Source organism: Microcaecilia unicolor, chromosome 10, assembly GCF_901765095.1.
Source record: "Microcaecilia unicolor chromosome 10, aMicUni1.1, whole genome shotgun sequence".
Taxonomy (NCBI): domain Eukaryota; kingdom Metazoa; phylum Chordata; class Amphibia; order Gymnophiona; family Siphonopidae; genus Microcaecilia; species Microcaecilia unicolor.
Window position 1 is genome coordinate 85,606,137 of NC_044040.1, and position 16,803 is coordinate 85,622,939.

At 42.1% G+C, this 16,803-nt stretch overlaps 1 protein-coding gene across 2 annotated transcripts in view; it reads right to left on the reverse strand.

Moving 5' to 3' along the window:
• Positions 1–9,912: 9,912 nt before the first annotated feature.
• The window catches only part of XPOT (exportin for tRNA), a 645,960-nt gene continuing 639,069 nt past the window's right edge, over positions 9,913–16,803 (reverse strand). For both annotated transcript variants that reach the window (XM_030215950.1, XM_030215951.1), the window contains one exon: positions 9,913–11,157. In XM_030215950.1, the coding sequence (XP_030071810.1) occupies positions 11,131–11,157 (27 nt within the window). In that variant the 3' untranslated portion in view covers positions 9,913–11,130. The remainder of the gene's footprint in view (positions 11,158–16,803) is intronic.

Here is a 16,803-nt window from a genome sequence, read left to right on the forward strand (position 1 = left end):
ACTGGAGTTTGGCTGGGAAGGAAGATAAGTTTTTGATCGCTTTCTGTTCTGGAGGTATAAAGGAGAGCACATGGTGCTTGGGGCACCTCTCTCTGTCCAGGGCACTAAGTCTCTCTCTGTCTTTCTCTGGGCAGCAGAGCATAGAGCTCTGCTTGCACTTCTCTCTCTCTTTCTTTCTCCCTGCAGCAGAGGGCACAGGACTCTGCTGGGCTGCCTTTGTTCTTCTTTTTCTTTCTCTGCACACCTCCATCTTTAGCCACCAGAGCACATGGCTCTGCTGACTTAACTGTTCTTTCTCTTTCTCTAAACACACACACAGAGACAGTCTTCTGGCATCTTGTACATCTCTTTTGGATTTTTGCACCCCAAGTGCATCACTCTGCACTTCTTTGTATTAAAATTTTAATTACCAGACTCTTGACCATTCTTCTGTTTGGAGATCCCTTCTCATGGTTTCTACTCCCTCCTGGGTAGGGTTACCATTCGTCCGGATTTCCCCGGACATGTCCTCTTTTTGAGGGCATGTCCGTGGCGTCCGGCGGGTTTTGCCTGCACGCACGTTTGTCCGGATTTATGGACAAATGTGCAGGCGAGCAGCACCGTGCGTCTCCCCTCCCCTTCCCTCTATCACTGTGTGAGAATACAAACCGGAAGAAGCAGACACGCAAACACTTCCCAACTTGCTTTTCAGGTTGCTAGCGACTCTGACTCACCAACACAGCTTTGCTTCTCCAGCCTCCTCCACTCCCCCCCTGCTCTGACGTTCGTTCACGTTCCTCTGACTTTTAACTTCCTGTTTCTGGCTGGGGGGAGGATCGGACAGTGCTGGAGTAGGAAATTAGTAGGGCTGCTGCTGGCTGGCGATCTCAGACATGAGCTTGCTTGCTTAAAGGTAGGATTGGGTGGTAGCAGGGCAGTTCTGGGAATGGTGGAGGAGACATGCTGCACTGGGGAATTCCGGGGAGAGACAGAGATGACAGTTCAGTGGGGAGGTGAGGGGACGGTATTTGTATTTCTGACGTGCCTCGAGTCACTCCTAAGCCTGTGTTTGTGGCTGCAAAGAAAGTCAAAGTGAAGGCCGAAGCCGGCTGTTGTTGGACGTTGGTAGGCTTGTAGCCGCTGCCAAATAAAAATAGCAGATTAGAAGCCCGAAGCCGTACTGAACTGAAGACCAGCTGCAGCCAGCTCAGCTGTTTAACTCCTCCTGGGACTGGGGGGAGGCAGCATTTGTCATTAGCCTGCCTGCTCAGTGCAGCCTGCTGCTGATCAGCAGATGAGTTAAGAAGAATCATATATGACTCCTAAATTCACAAACTCTAAGTAAACTGCTAAATCTTTTTGCAATCTGGATTCCTGTGATTCATCAATGATTAAAGAGATGAGTTATTTTTCATTCTAGGTGGAGATAAAGTGAAAAACACTGTGCAGGGAAACTTTGGGATTGACTTTCCAGTTTCTGTGTTTGTTTCAGGTCCTATTGTTTCTGAATCAGAAACTCACAAGCAGTACATGACAAACTTGCAGCAGACAGGCTGCGTGTGTGCAGACAAAAAAAAACTAAGGCTCATGAAATTTATTTTCACAGAGAAAGAGGACTACATCGTCTGGGCTGTAGAGCTCTGATGAAGAAAAGCAGCATACAGAGCCTACAGCACTTCTATACTATGAAATAGAACTAATTTCATGAGAAAATTAATTAAGCTTACTGTTTGCTCTGATAACATTCCCAACACCATGTTCCACGGGAACAAAACTAAAACTACTTGCTTGAAGTTTAATAACCATATAGCAAATAGAAACGAAATGGGAGCCAATTATTTATTTAAAAAAACTCTAGCAGAAGTTGAAACAGGAAAAAATGTCTCAGAAATCAGCCATTACATTTTTTTTAAGCTTGAGCTCTATAAGGCTGCCTAACACACTTCCAGCAATAATAATTCCCTGTAGTCAGTGTTTTCGGTTAAGTAGCAGGTGTGTCATTCAGCTTTGTGGAAAGGACGAGGTTTTAAATTTAGTTCACTCCTTTGGAACTTGTGAGTGACTTACAATCAGATACAGGGAGGTATTGTCCTGTCCTTCCAGGGCTTACAATTTAAGGGGCCAAATCAATAAGGTGTGCTCAGGCTTTACACAGGGTTAGCACAACTTGGGTACATAATGCGGAAAGGGGTTTCACGCACAAACTAACCCTGCAGAAAGCCTTGGTAACACAGCTAATTTACTATTCAGCACAGATACAGAAAAGTGTGCTGAAGAGTGAAGTGATAGCAGGCATAGAGGACCCACAACTTGGCTTTGATGATCTGAGGTGAAGTGCACAAGGGGGCTGAGTGATACATTTCTGGTGGTCAATGTATGGCCCACTGGTTGAATGTAGGGGAATATGTGACGACAAGGGGTAGTAGTAAGGGGGAGGGGAGGTGATGGGGGGGGGCAGAGGAGGGGAATATGTGACAGGGGGCAGGGTGAGAGCGATAAAGGGTGGGGAGAGGATCCGAAAAGGATATGTGTGGGCGGGGCAGGGGGGGCGTGGTGTGGGTGGGACAGGGGGCGGGGCAGGGGGGCATGGTATGGGTGGGACAGGGGGGCGGGGCATGGGCATGGTATGGGTGGGACAGGGGGCGGGGCATGTGTCCTCTTTTTCAGAGGACAAAATATGGTAACCCTACTCCTGGGTATCCACTCTATTGGCTATCTTTGTGTCATCTGCAAGAAGGCAAACTTTTCCTTCTAACCCTTCAGCAATGTCTCTCACAAATATATTAAACAGAATCAGCCCCAGCACTGACCCCCTGAGGGACTCCAATACTCACTTTCCTCTTCTCTGAGCACATCCATTTACCATCACTCTCTGTTGCCTGTCAACCAGTTTCCAATTTAGTTCACCACGTTGGGTCCTAAGTTCAGACTTCTCAGCTTATTCATCAGTCTTCTGTGAGGGACTGTATAAAAGGCTTTGCTGAAATACAAGTAGATTACATCTAGTGCATGTCCTTCATCCTGTTCTATGGTCACCTAGTCAAAGAAGTCAATCAGATTCGCTTGGCAGGATATTCCTTTGATAAAGCCATGTTTGCCTCAGATCCTGCAACCCGTTGGCTTCTAGAAAGTCAACTATCCTTTCTTTCAGCAGTGACTCCATTATCTTTCCTACCACTGTGAGGCTTACCCAGCCTGTAGTTTCCCACATCTCTGCTTTTGTAAAGACCATCTTAGAACTGGGGTTCAAGCCCCTTGAGAGCCCCTGGGAACCCCAAGAATGGGAATCTTGATAAGGGGGGCCTCCCCCTGAAGGGGAATCCCTTGGACAGCACCTCCCCTAATGAAGGTCACAATAGCCAGCAGGCAATCAGCCCCAACTCTTGGCCTGATTGGGATGGGGAGGACTTCCCCCACTCATCCTGATGATCTGCAGGGACTTTGGTTTGGATTCACATAATGGGACGGCAGCAAAATGGTCACTTTTCCTGCCAAATTAAACATGCCTGCAGGCAACATGGACAGGATAAGAGGAGGACTGGGAGTCCTCATTCCTTTACAAGCAGCAATGAAAACAGCCACATTTGATTTGGGACACATTTATTTATTTGATACATTTATATCCCAGATTTTCCCACCACTTTGCAGGCTCAATGTGGCTTACATAGTACCGTAAGGCGTTCGCCAAGTCTGGTAAAGAAAGAAATACAAGGTTATGTTGTGGTCAAATAGGTAGGTGCGATATAGGCACAATGGGGTCGAAGAGAGGGAAGTTTGTATATTGTCCAGTCCGATCACTGGTTTAGCTGTGTTGCTGGATGTAGGGATTTATGTTGGGTCGGTAGGGTAGGCCTTTTTGAACAGGTTGGTTTTTAGAGATTTCCTGAAGTTTAGATGGTCATAGATTGTTTTCACAGCTTTTGGCAGTGTGTTCCATAGTTGTGTGCTTATATAGGAGAAGCTAGATGCATACGTTGTTTTGTATTTGAGACCTTTGAAATTTGGGTAGTGGAGGTTTAGGTATGTTCGTGATGATCCGGTTCTGTTTCTGGTTGGTAGATCTATAAGGTCTGTCATGTATCCTGGAGCTTCGCCGTAGATAATTTTGTGGACCAGGGTGCAGATTTTAAAGATAATGCGTTCTTTGATTGGGAGCCAATGCAGTTTTTCTCAGAGGGGTTTAGCACTTTCAAATCGTGTTTTACCAAATATCAGTCTGGCTGCTGTGTTTTGGGTGGTCTGGAGTTTCTTTGTGAGTAGTTCTTTACATCCCACATAGATTCCATTGCAGTAGTCTGCATGGCTTAGAACCATAGATTGTAATAGGTTTACGAAATATTTCCCTCAGGAAGAAAGGTTTTACTCATTTAAGTTTCCACATTGAGTGGAACATTTTCTTTAAGGCTGCGGTTGATTGTGATGCCGAGTATTTTTAGGCTGTTTGAGATAGGGAGGGTGTGGTCTGGAATGTTTAAGGTTGTGGGTTCGTACTTGTTGTGTTGAGATGAGAGGATGAGGCAGTGTGTTTTTTCAGTATTCAGTTGGAATGAGTTTGCCCATGAGTCCATGGTGTTCAAGCCGATTTTGATTTCATTGGTGATTTCTGTCAGATCATGTCTGAAGGGAATGTAGATTGTGACATCATCTGCATAGATGAACGGGTTGAGGCCTTGATTAGATAAGGACTTTGCCAGTGATATTGAAGAGTATTGGCGATAATGATGATCCTTGAGGTACTCCGCAGGCTGCTTTCCATGGTAGTGATATGTTTGAATTTGATTTTACTTGGTATGAACTGGTGGTTAGAAAATCCTTGATCCAGTTAAATATATTTCCACCAATCCCGAAGAGGTCTAGGAGTCTTAGTAGTATATTGTGGTTTATCATGTCAAATGCGCTCGACATGTCGAATTGGAGGAGAAGAATGCTGTTACCTATAGTTATTTCTTGCTTGAATTTGGCCAGGACAGTGATTAGGACAGTTTCAGTACTATGGTGGGGGCAGAATCCTGATTGTGGGACAAAAAGAGCTAGTGGCAGTGCTAACCCGCTGGCTCCTGCAACTACTGTGCTGTCAACCACTGGGCATACAATGCACCTTAACTAGCATAAGTGGGTCCCTCCTCCTTCCCCAGCCCACTCATACCGGATTTTCCCAGATCTGCTAGCTGCCTCCAGTCTCAGAAAGGCTCTTGTGTATGGTCTGCCTCTTTCTGGATTTAATGTCTTGTTTTCTTTTAGCTATTTCTCTGACAAGAGACAGGGAAATAAAGCCAAAAAGCTGAAATGGATCAAATAGTTTTTTTTTCTAGCAGGAGAGCTCAGGGGAGCACAGAGCCCACTGTCACCCCCACCCCTTGCTGGTAAGGGCCCTATAAGGTCCAATACTAAGAGCTTCGCCAAGCTCTTGCCCATGGGCTAAAGCTTGGAGTTGCAGAGGACTTAGCATCTCCTGGCATAACTGGAGCAATTGCTGTGGTTCAACTCCAGGAGCAAAGGCCCAAGGGCTGTGCTCGGGGAGTCAGACCTAGGAATTTGTTGTACCAGACCAACCCGCACCATCTGCTGGACAGAGAAATATTGAGTATTCCACACTGCACCAGCCCTTATAACCAGTGATGTCATTGGAACACTTGCCCCTTTGCAACTTAAATCCTCCTTCCACCGCAGATCTAAACCTTGGTTTACTCATGAACTTAAAGAGTTGAAGCAACAAACTAGAAGGCTGGAGAGAGCTTGGTTTAAGTCCAAAAGCACCCGCACCTTATCAGCTTGGAAGCATTCTCGTCGCACTTACAAATATGCAATCAAACAAGCCAAGAGAGCTTTCTTCCATAAAAGAATTCAAGCGAATATGTTGGATGCTCGGAAGCTATACCATTAACTGACTTCTCTTCTAGACACCACCCGTTACCTCATCAAGTGCTGATATGCCTTCAGCGTCCCAGTTGGCCAACTATTTCAGGGAAAAAATCCTTCTACTTCGGAACTTGCTTCCCCTGAACTCCACTAGTGTTGATGCCTTCCTTAATGGCCTTACGGCCCCACTAGCCCCTTGCCCAGCTGACCGTTATTGGTCCTTCTTTGATCAGGTCACCACTGCGCAGGTCTCCTTGGCCCTTCGCAAGTTTTCACGGACACACTGCAAGCTGGATATCTGTTGCTGACTTTATATCCTACCTCAACCACATGCTTCAGTGTGGGCGCTTCCCCACGGCCCACGGTCACATTCTAACACTAATCCCAAAGGACCCGAAGTGTGAACCTAGTATTATTTCTAATCTCCTCCTTACATTGCTAAGTGAATTTGGTGTTGGAGGTACTGTCTTGGATTGGTTTTGGGAATTTCTATCTTGCCGATCCTATTGGGTCAAAGTCCAGTCCACTATATCTCCATCCTGGAAGTCGCAATGTGGAGTTCCTCAAGGCTCCCCCCCTTTCGCCTACCCTCTTTAACATCATGATGACTCCACTGGCAACTGCCCTTTCCAACCATGGCCTGAATCCCTACATCTATGCTGATGATGTGACTATTTACATTCCTTTTCAAACTTCCTTAGCTGAAATCACAGCGGACATTCAGAACAGTCTCGCCATTATGATCAACTGGGCTAGCACATTTAAGTTTAAGCTAAATAAGAAAAAAACGCATTGCCTCATTCTCTCCTCCCCGCTCAAACAGCCTATCCTGGGCACAATTGCTGAGCTGGACTTCTCCATCCCTATCTCAACAAGTCTGAAGCTTCTCGGGGTCACTCTGGATTCCCACTTGACTCTCGACCTCCAAGTATCGTCAATTGTGAAGCATATGTTCCTTTCCATGAGGTCTCTTAAGCGTATCAAGCAGTTCCTGCCATTCGACCTCTTCAGGACTCTACTCCACTCCCTCGTCCTGAGCCATTTCGACTACTGCAATGGAATTTACATCGGTTGCAAAGAACATACCCTCAAGAAACTCCAGACTGTGCAGAACACGGCGGCGAGGATTCTATTTGGCAAATCTCGGTTTGAAGCAGCAAAACCCCTTCGTGAAAAGCTCCACTGGCTCCCGATTAAAGAACGTATTGAATTTAAACTCTGTGCTCTTACGCACAAGATAGTTTATGGGGACGCTCCAGCTTATATGTATAGCTTGATTGACCTTCCTCCCCGAAATTCCGAGAAGTCGTCCCGACATATCTCAATCTTCACTTTCCAAACTGCAGAAACTTAAGATACAAGCTACTGTTTGCCTCCTCTTTTATCTTTATGAGTCCCCGTTATTGGAACGCATTACCATTATCGTTGAGAGCTATCCGATCACAGCCTGTTCAAGAAGTCCCTAAAGACCTACCTATGTGATCGATCATACTCCTCTGTTGCTTGACCTCCTGTAATCCCTCATCCCTTTATCCTATTGTTTCTCTCCCTTCCCCTCTACTGCCTTATTCTCTGTTGTCCTAGAATTACTATGTTACTCTTTTCCTTGAATGTTGTAAGCCACATGGAGCCTGCCTCAGTGGGATTTTGTGGGATATAAGTGTTCACAATAAATAAATAAATAGTTTTGAAACTCTACTTCCCTCTGCTGGTAAGGGGACAATCCACTGGCCTAGTAGGATAAAGAAAGATTTATTGTGTGGTAGAAGTTTCCCATAAAACCACAGACAATCAAAGGGTCCTAGTGGATCAGGGAAGACTGCTGTCTGGGCCTAAACGGCTACTAAATATAAGTAAACAGGCAAAAAGACAGGGACTCACAAGGCACTATATATAGAAATATCTTTAATAAGTAATTCTCACAGAAATTAAATATGTAAAGCTAAAAGGGTAGGGAAATCAAAAAGGCAATTAAAAAGAGTCAAAAGTAGATTACAGCTCACAGACTTAGGACCTTAATAATATCCTCCTCTCCTTATCTTGGATCCTGAGTGCTGGGGTTTACATCTTCTTCCTCTGTGATACTGTCCATGATATGCTATTTATTCCAGTATTGAAAACTACTCTCTCCAATACGCACCCCAGTTCAGTGCAATCTTAAATTGGTACCCCTAAAATCAACACAGCAAAATACCTTCTGTGGCAGCTTCAATAAGAATTGTCATACGTGGGTCAGTATCCATCTAGCCCAGCATCCTGTTTCTACTATGGCCTATCCACGTCAAAAGTATCTGTCAAAATTCCAAAAAGTGGCAAGACTCCACAGTATTTACCCCCAGGGATAAACAATGGCTTTCTCTAGGTTTACTTTAAGGGGTTATAGATTGGGCATTTTTGATATGTCTAAATCCAATTTTGGACATTTTGCTGAAAACATCCAAAAATCAAGTGGTGAACATAGTGATTTTTGAACCAGAAAAACGTTTTTTTTGTTTTTTTTTTGGGGGGGGGGGGGGTTAAAAAATGGCCATTTGCAAGGTTTTGTGCTCAGTTTGTCTTGTTGGATGATTTTTTTAGGGAAGAAAAAAAAAAACATCCCAGGGAAACAAGCCATTGGGATGTGTGGTGGTGTTGGAGGGCCAGCATTCTTAGTAGACTGGCCACATAGACATCTCAGCAGAGCAGTGGGGCACCCTAGGAGGAACTGCAGTAGTCTTCATATAAATGGTCCCAGATACTCATCTTACCTTTACTCCCTTATATTGTATGGTAAGCCCTCCAAAACCCATCAGAAACCTACTGTACACCACTACAATAGCACTTGTGTTTGCAGGTATCACCTATATGTGGGTACAGTAGGCTTTTGGTGGGCTCACACTTTCTACTACAAGTGTAACAGTGTGGGGGTTATGGGCCTGGGTCCCCTTCTCTATAGTGAAATGCACCGACCACTAGGCTACTCCAGGTACCTGCTTGCTGCTCTAATAGGATTGGCTATAACATGAGGTTGTCATAGAGGTTGGTATGTCCTGTTTCTTTCCAAAACAGAAACCAGCAATGATAAGCTAGTAATTACTTTTCAAATGTCTTTAATACATCCAAGACAACCTTGTATTCAGAGGAATTATTAAATCGAAAATACTTTTCCTTTAGTCCATTAGCCCAACAAGGTTTGGCTACTGCCTGCTTCAGGGGCAAATTTGTTTGTCTTTAGGTGGAGTGTTGGTCCATTTCATCTTTATAAATTTGCCCCTGAAGCAGGCAGTAGCTGAAACATGTTGGGCTAATGGACTAAGGAAAAAGTATTTTGGATTTAATTCCACTGAATACAAGGTTGACTTGGATTTATTAAAGACATTTGAAAAGTAATTAATGGCTTAACATTGCTGCTTTGTGTTTGTGACCAATTTGGATTGCAGCATTTTGGACCTCTTATCTTTTGTATGTACTGTTTCTTTCACATCTTTTTGGTTTTTTTTGGGGTGGGGGGCAGTAATCACTGGGGGAGTAAGTTGGGGTCATGCCTTAATCCCTCCAGTGGTCATTTAGAGCACCTTTTTATGACTTAGTTGTGATTGAAACAGGTCTACATCAAAACATTGTTCAGCCCTGGATGCTTTGCTTGGAAGAGAAACATCTAAGTTTTGGGAATGCCTAAATCCCCCCTCCCCTCAACATGCCTCCTTGTGATTTGAATGCACTGCATAGAAAAACGTCATAAAAATTGTTTTAGAAAATAGTGATTTGGATGTTTGGGCAAAAAAAAGTCCATCTGCCACTTTTTGGACGTTTTTCAGTTTCAAAAATGAGCCCCCTTTACCTACAGGAATTTGTTCAAACCTTCTTTTAAACACAGCTACACTAACTGTATCTGATACCCTGGAATGACAATGTCATAACAGAACTCTGTAAGCCATGTCATAACAGAACTCTGTAAGCCACATTGAACCTGCAAATAGGTGGGAAAATGTGGGATACAAATGCAATAAATAATAAATAACTGCTTTTAACACATCCTTTGGTAACAAGTTCCAGAGCTCAACTATGTGTTGAGTAAAAAAATTATATATTTTCTCCTTTTTTTATTAAAGTTTTTCTTAGATTTTAATATATTATGACATACTGTGCAATATCATTGTAGTTAGTGTTTACTGGAATCTGCTAAAAACTGTAGAACTAGCAGAATAAATGAATTTTTAAAATAAAAATGTAAGTAATTACAGAAATATAAAAACTACTTCAGGACTGCTTCAGGTACAACCTAGTAGTAATATGCATTACTCCAATTACGAGTACCATTTTAAATGCTAGCACATTCTCAGTTAGAGTTTTACTAGTGTGCTCTTCCATATTATCATGCACTGTCATTAATGTGCAGGTTCCATTTTATACAATAGGACCTAGTACTAATGGTAATTGTTAGTATGCAATAACCCAATAGTGCACGTTATTAACTATCTGTTTCTTAAAGAGAAAAATAACCACTTGCTTTTGTAATCTGCCCATGAACACAAAACATTATAGTGGACAAAGCAGCAAATCTTCATTCAGCATACAAGCTGTAATGCCTCCAGTTTTACAATTTATGCCACCCCCGTTCTATGACTAACACTGATACTTTATTTCTTAATCTGTAAACCATCCCAAAACGTTAGAATAATTCGATAATTCGAACTGCAGATTTCACACATTGCTTTTCTTTTTTATTAAATAAATTTGCAGAATCAGCTCCTACTTTTAAATCAATTAATGAAATCAGTTTTGTAGAATATACACACTTTAGCATTGTAGGATATTTAAAAGAAAGAAAACCATGCCTACTTACAAAAATTTGTTTTTGAAATTTATACCATACATCATAAACAAGAGATTCATTTTTCTTATAGGATTGTAATTTTTGTGTATATTTTTAAAAATGTACATACAGCTTAGTCAATGCTACAAAATATTTTTACACTGCTTTTAATTCCAAAAATAAAAATCAAATTAAAAGATAACCCTGTATTTTAATTTACAGCACAAACTTTGTGCTAACTAAAAAGCAACAATTTTTGAGCATGTATACAGGCAATCTTTGACATTATGTTCCAGATTAGATCTTGAGTCCTACAGAAACGGTGTTTATCTGTATTTTTAAATGAATAAAGCTAAGCTGGTACTGTTATGAGCAAAATTAATATGTTCAGATGCCTCCAATTTAATGATGCAAGATAAATATATTTTGGCAATCTGCATCAGTTACAGAATTTCCTGAACCTGGGAATAGGTGCAAAGTCGATTTCAGTACTTTCTTCAGAGTTTTGCTCTTTGAAAAAATACCTGTTCAAAGAAAAACAATGACAATAGTAAGATAAACATGCTCTGAAATACTGCTCTCCAATTTACTACTCTCTGGGGCCCTTTTACTAAGGTGCGCCGAAAAATGGGCTGCGCTAGTATAGGTGCGTGTTTTGGGCATGCACAGATCCTTTTTTTCAGCGCGCCTGTAAAAAAGGGCCTATTTAAACATTTTTGCCGAAAATGGATGTGTGGCAAAATAAAAATTGTCGCTCGTCCATTTTCGGGTCTGAGACCTTACTGTCAGCCATTGACTTAGCAGTAAGGTCTCACGTGTTAACCATGTGGTAATCATCTATGTGCACAGAATGACAATTAACACCCGGTTTCTGCCGCGCGCCAGAAAATAAAAATTATTTTCCGGTGCACATAGTGGATGTGCGCCAAAAATGAAATTACTGCAAGGGTCACGCGGTAGCCAGGCAGTAACTCAAACTGACGCGCGTTAGCCGCATGTAGCTGCCTACGCAGCTTAGTAAAAAGGCCCCTCTGTATTTTAAAACTTGTAGCAGCTCCTCAAAAAATGAAGCACTTATAGGGGCCCCTTTTACAAAGGCGAGCCAAAAAGTGGCCTGCAATAGTGTGGGCACGTGTATTGGACTCGTCCTGGGCCATTTCTCCACCACATCTGGAAAAATGTTTTTTTTTTTTGGGGAGGGGGCAGGAAATGGATGTGTGTTAAAATGAAAACCAGCGTGTCTATTTATGGCCTGAACTCTTAACGCCACCCACTGACAGCGGTAAGGGCTCACGTGTTACCTGTGTAGTAACCATCCAGAGCGTCAACTGCTGATTACCGCCAGGAATGCCCCCGTGGTAGAAAATAATTTTTGTACCGCGTGTTTTCAGCACACATAGGCCCTTAGGTGCCTTTGTAAAAGGGTTCCACAGTTACTTATCTGTAGCAGTTTTTCTCAGAGGACGGCAGTATAGGAACCCTCACACATTGGTAACATCATCTGTTGGAGCCTGCCTGAGAACATTTATCCAGCAAGCTTCCAGAACTTTTGATGTCATCTCACTGTGCATATATGCCTATTCCCGACAGCTGCTGTCACGTGGGACCCTCTCAATCCATTGTGAGCTTCTTAGAATACAATTTTCTTGGGGAGGAGGGTTGGTTTGTGAGGATTCTTGTCCTGCTGTCTTCGGAGACAACTGCTACAGGAAGTAACATTTCTCCTAGGATAAGCATGATAAAAAAGTACATGTTTCAGGCCTGTAAACTTCCTCTATGGAGGCTGATCTCAAGTAGTCTACCAATGCATCATAACTGACATTATGAGCTCTAACATGACACTCTACAGTATCTAAAAAAAAAGTGGGCTGAACAAAAATAAACTCCCACAGAGGTCTGTACTTGTATAAAGACTGTTTAATATCATATTAATCATTACATAAAAACCTCACACAATAAACTGCTGTCAATATAATAAACCATTGTTATTATTTATTGAGAGCACTTTATTGTGTATATAGGTTGTTCTGAATATATAATTAACATGAATATTAATTTTTGTAAAAAACAATTTTAGACAAATGAGCTCAATCATTTATAAGAAAGTACAGCAGTGTCTATATTATATCACGCAATATTAAACTAACTGGCTTGGTATGTCTTAAATTTTGTGTGAGTCATTATGTGTTTTTTAAAATTTATTTCTTTTGCAGATTCTCACAAATTCACAAGTATCTGCTTGATTAGGAAATACAGGGTCAATGCAATACTAAGAAACATATTAAAATCTTATATATATTACTGAAATAATTTACAAAACTGTATGCATTAACCCTCCCTTAGACCACATAAATGGGGGAGAAGCTTAAAGATATTAGATCAATTAAAGAAATCAGTTAACATATGAAAAGGTCAATGTTATTTTCATAGCCATGATTAATCAGCCCATTCCAGATAGCTTCTTTAAGTCAATGAAAGACTTCATACTTCCAGTGGTGTGCTGGTAAATGTTTAACAGGCTCTCTCTCCAAAAAACAAAACAAACAACAAAAAGCAAACAAACAAAAAAAACACCTGTAGATATAGATATGTACATAACTGTATTATATATTCTATTGGTACAAACATGTGCAGGCAGCAACCAATTTACAAATAATATTAAAACATACAAAATTCTTTACTATAAAATTTCAAATAGCCAATTGATTTTCACAGACAGACAGATGATCAAAAGCCCCACGCTGTTCCAAACAGCGCTCTAAAATAGCATAATTGCATGCAAATTTAAGCACGTAATTATCACTGATCATGGGGTAGAAGTGCGGGCGAATTATGCCTGAGCATGCGCTCAGCACAATCCTCATGCACTTGTTTGACAGGTCTGGGCTATCAAAAGCCCAAACCTGTCAAACACAGGGGCTGGAGGTCCATGGGAAAACCAGGCCCCACTACCCCTGCCCAAAGCAACGGGGGCTGGAAGTCTGGCGGACCTCCGGTCCCCCCGATAATCCCCCCCCCCCAGGTTCAGGGAGGGCTGGCTACCTCCCTCCTCCAACCTAAGGTAGGGGGGTAGGGAGGGGGGCAGATTGACATTGGACCACCAGGGACCCTAGCCAATGCTGGGGGGGGGGGGGGAGGGCTGGAGGCCCATCCGCTCTCCAGCCCTCCCTGAACCTGGGGGGGAGGGGAGGGAATTGTCGTGGGTGGGACCGGTGGTCCAGCGGACCTCCAGCCCCCCTGTCGCTGGGGTGGGGGGGGGGGGGGGGGTTGGTCAGCGTCCACTGGACCACCAGGGACCATTTGCTGGGGGTTTGGGCTGTAGACCCACCGGATCTGCAGCCCTCCCTGAACCTGGGGGGGGGGGGACTGGTGGTCCAGTGGACCCCCAGCCCCCTGTCACTGGCAGGTTTGCTTGTTGGGGGGAACCTGATCTGGTGCAACAACCAGCTCACAAAATTTTAAAAAAATGACAACTGGCTCTAGCACACCACTGCATATTTCACACCCATATACTTAACAATACATGTCCAAGCTCTGAAAATATCTTCTCCTGTTCTAAGTCTTCTTAGCCACGTCAGGATATAGCCAAATTCTTTGACCACGAAAAGGTTGCTGAAAGTTCTTTAAAAAACCCAGTCTCATAATTCCATTTAAGTCTTGTTCGAACACAAAAGAAATAAGTAAAGTAGATCTTATCGATACTTCTGAAAGTGAGTCCTCCAATAAAGCAGATAAATCTTTCAATTCCTCTTGTTCCTGACCAGGATCTTCTAGTGTTTCCCCACTCAACTTTTTCATAGATAAATAATAAATCTTATTAATTGGGGGAATAGAATGAGGGGAAAATTTCAAATTCTTAATGAAGAATTTTTTAAAACAATTCCATTGGAAGGACACCAACTGTTGTAGGAAAATTCAGTACTCAGATTCAAATGCCTGTTGTTCTCCAACTGTTCAAACTTCCTATGAATAATAACGTTATCCTTTACCAGACTTGTAGCATTTCTTTTAAGCACTGCCAATTCAACCTGAATAAGTTTGTTACTCTCCACAAAATTCTCCACCTTAGAAGCCAGGTTTGCCAGTCTCCTGAGACGATTGTGACATCAAAACAGTCAGTCTTTCAATTGCTTGCCACAGGGTCTCCAGAGTAACCACCATGGGGAGAGGGAGAGAAACTACCACACACTCCCCAGATGAAACAGTAAAAGCCACTGTACCTTTAGAAGCGATTCCCTTATCAGTTATCACCTTCTGTAAATGCTGAGTCTGTAATCGTGTCTCTGACAGCAGCTGGACATGGTGGAGGCAAGGCTTCAGGGGGAGAAAGAGAAACATCCTGCCCCAGGAGCTCTGCTGAGGTGTCAGTTATGTTTTAAAGTGTTTTGATATCTGTAAGAGTTTTTTGTATTATTATATATATTTTTAATTATTTATAAGTGATTGACCAACTTTTACTGAGGCACTTGTTTGTATAGAGAGCTTTTATTATATTTTTGGAGGTGTAATAATTAATTTTTAAATATTTTATTCATATTTATGCTTTTTATTAGTATTTATGAAGTTTCCCAGCTTCTAGAAGTCATTTTTCATGTTCCCCCCACTGGTGCATGATGTCATTAGAGCATGAAATTGGAACGCACAAAAAAGAAATCACAGCGTTTTGTATAATTATAGTACAGCAAGAGGCCCCCACTGGACCCCACCGGAAGGGTGGAAGGCCAGATCTTAGAGCTCAGGCTGTTAAAATACTAGCCAAATCTACAAACTTATGGCTAAGTGAGTAAGGACTTGCTGGAAAAGCAAGACCTAATGTGAAAACCTGAGAAAGGCCAAAAGAACTGGGCCTAAATGCTGTAATTTGGAAGAGTTAGGTCAAGAGACTGAGAACAAGATGAATGCTGAGTTACAAAATGGAGTAGTTTGTCCCACATGACTGAAAATGACAGTTAATAGAAAAAAAAGTTGTTTACCAAAAAGGAAACGCCAGGTGTTAAAAAGAGGAACTTAGAAATAGAAAAAAAGTGAAAAAGAAGTAGTTGTGGTTGGAAAACTTTCCATGACCAGGCTCCCATAGAAGATAATGTGCCTAATGCTTTTCTAATGAGGGAGAATTTATATAAATAGAGGTTCAGATTTGAGCAATTTGGAGAAGAAGCTGAGTTGCTGCCAGCTGTGCTGTCCCTCTGAACTGTTGTTTGAGTGATGTCCCTGATGGCATTGCCTTGTATTGGTAAGCATAAATAAATACATATCTTTACCTTCTGTCTTCTCTCATTCTTATAGAAAATCTAAGACATTAGTGTAACCTTGCAACAAAGATGATTACTATAAGGAGTCTAGATACCTTTACAGTGATAAGGAGTCAGATGGCCACAAACCCCAGCCTTCCAGGGTATCCAGAGGGTAGTTGTCCATCTACCTTCGCCACAGCGAGGAGTTCATGGCCAGCTTACCATCCATAAAAACAGTTTTTAATGTATTTCTCACATTTGATGAGCATAAAACTTATTTTTAAATCATCTTTATTATTATCACAGCGCCATAACAATTAAATCACAATTAACAATCCAGAAACACTGTTGGCAAAAGCTTAATAAACAGAATGCCAGTAGTAAATAACCTTCATGTAACTCCTCCCCCCCCCCCCACAGTGTGTAAAAATTATTTTAAAAAATAGTGTGTTTTTGCTAATTGGCACATGCTCTCTCTGAATCTATAATCAGTTCTTATTTTTGATTAGTTTTAAATAACCTGCTGTTTTGGCACACTGTCCGTGTTGGGAGACTAAAATGCATTTTACTGAGTTTTCCAAAAGCTGCACCTTTCTAGTGAGGCAGTATGCCTTACATTAACTGTTAAAATATGGAGTTGTGGTTTTAAAGAGTATATTCAAGGTACTTTGATTAGTGCAGTGGCCTCTGACCCCCAATACAGACAGCTCATAAAATAAGCACTAGAACACTTGGGGCAGATTCACTATGAGCTGAGGCTGCACTAAGAAAAAGTATGTGTGTTATGCTGACTAATTCAATCTGAGCTTGTTTTATCAATTTTAGCTGTTTGAAAGATCCCTTTTATTGTTTAATGGGGGATTACTTAATAGTTTAGAATCAAGTAGGGGTGGACAACGATCAAGAAATGCAATTGCAATTATTCGCATGGTCGTA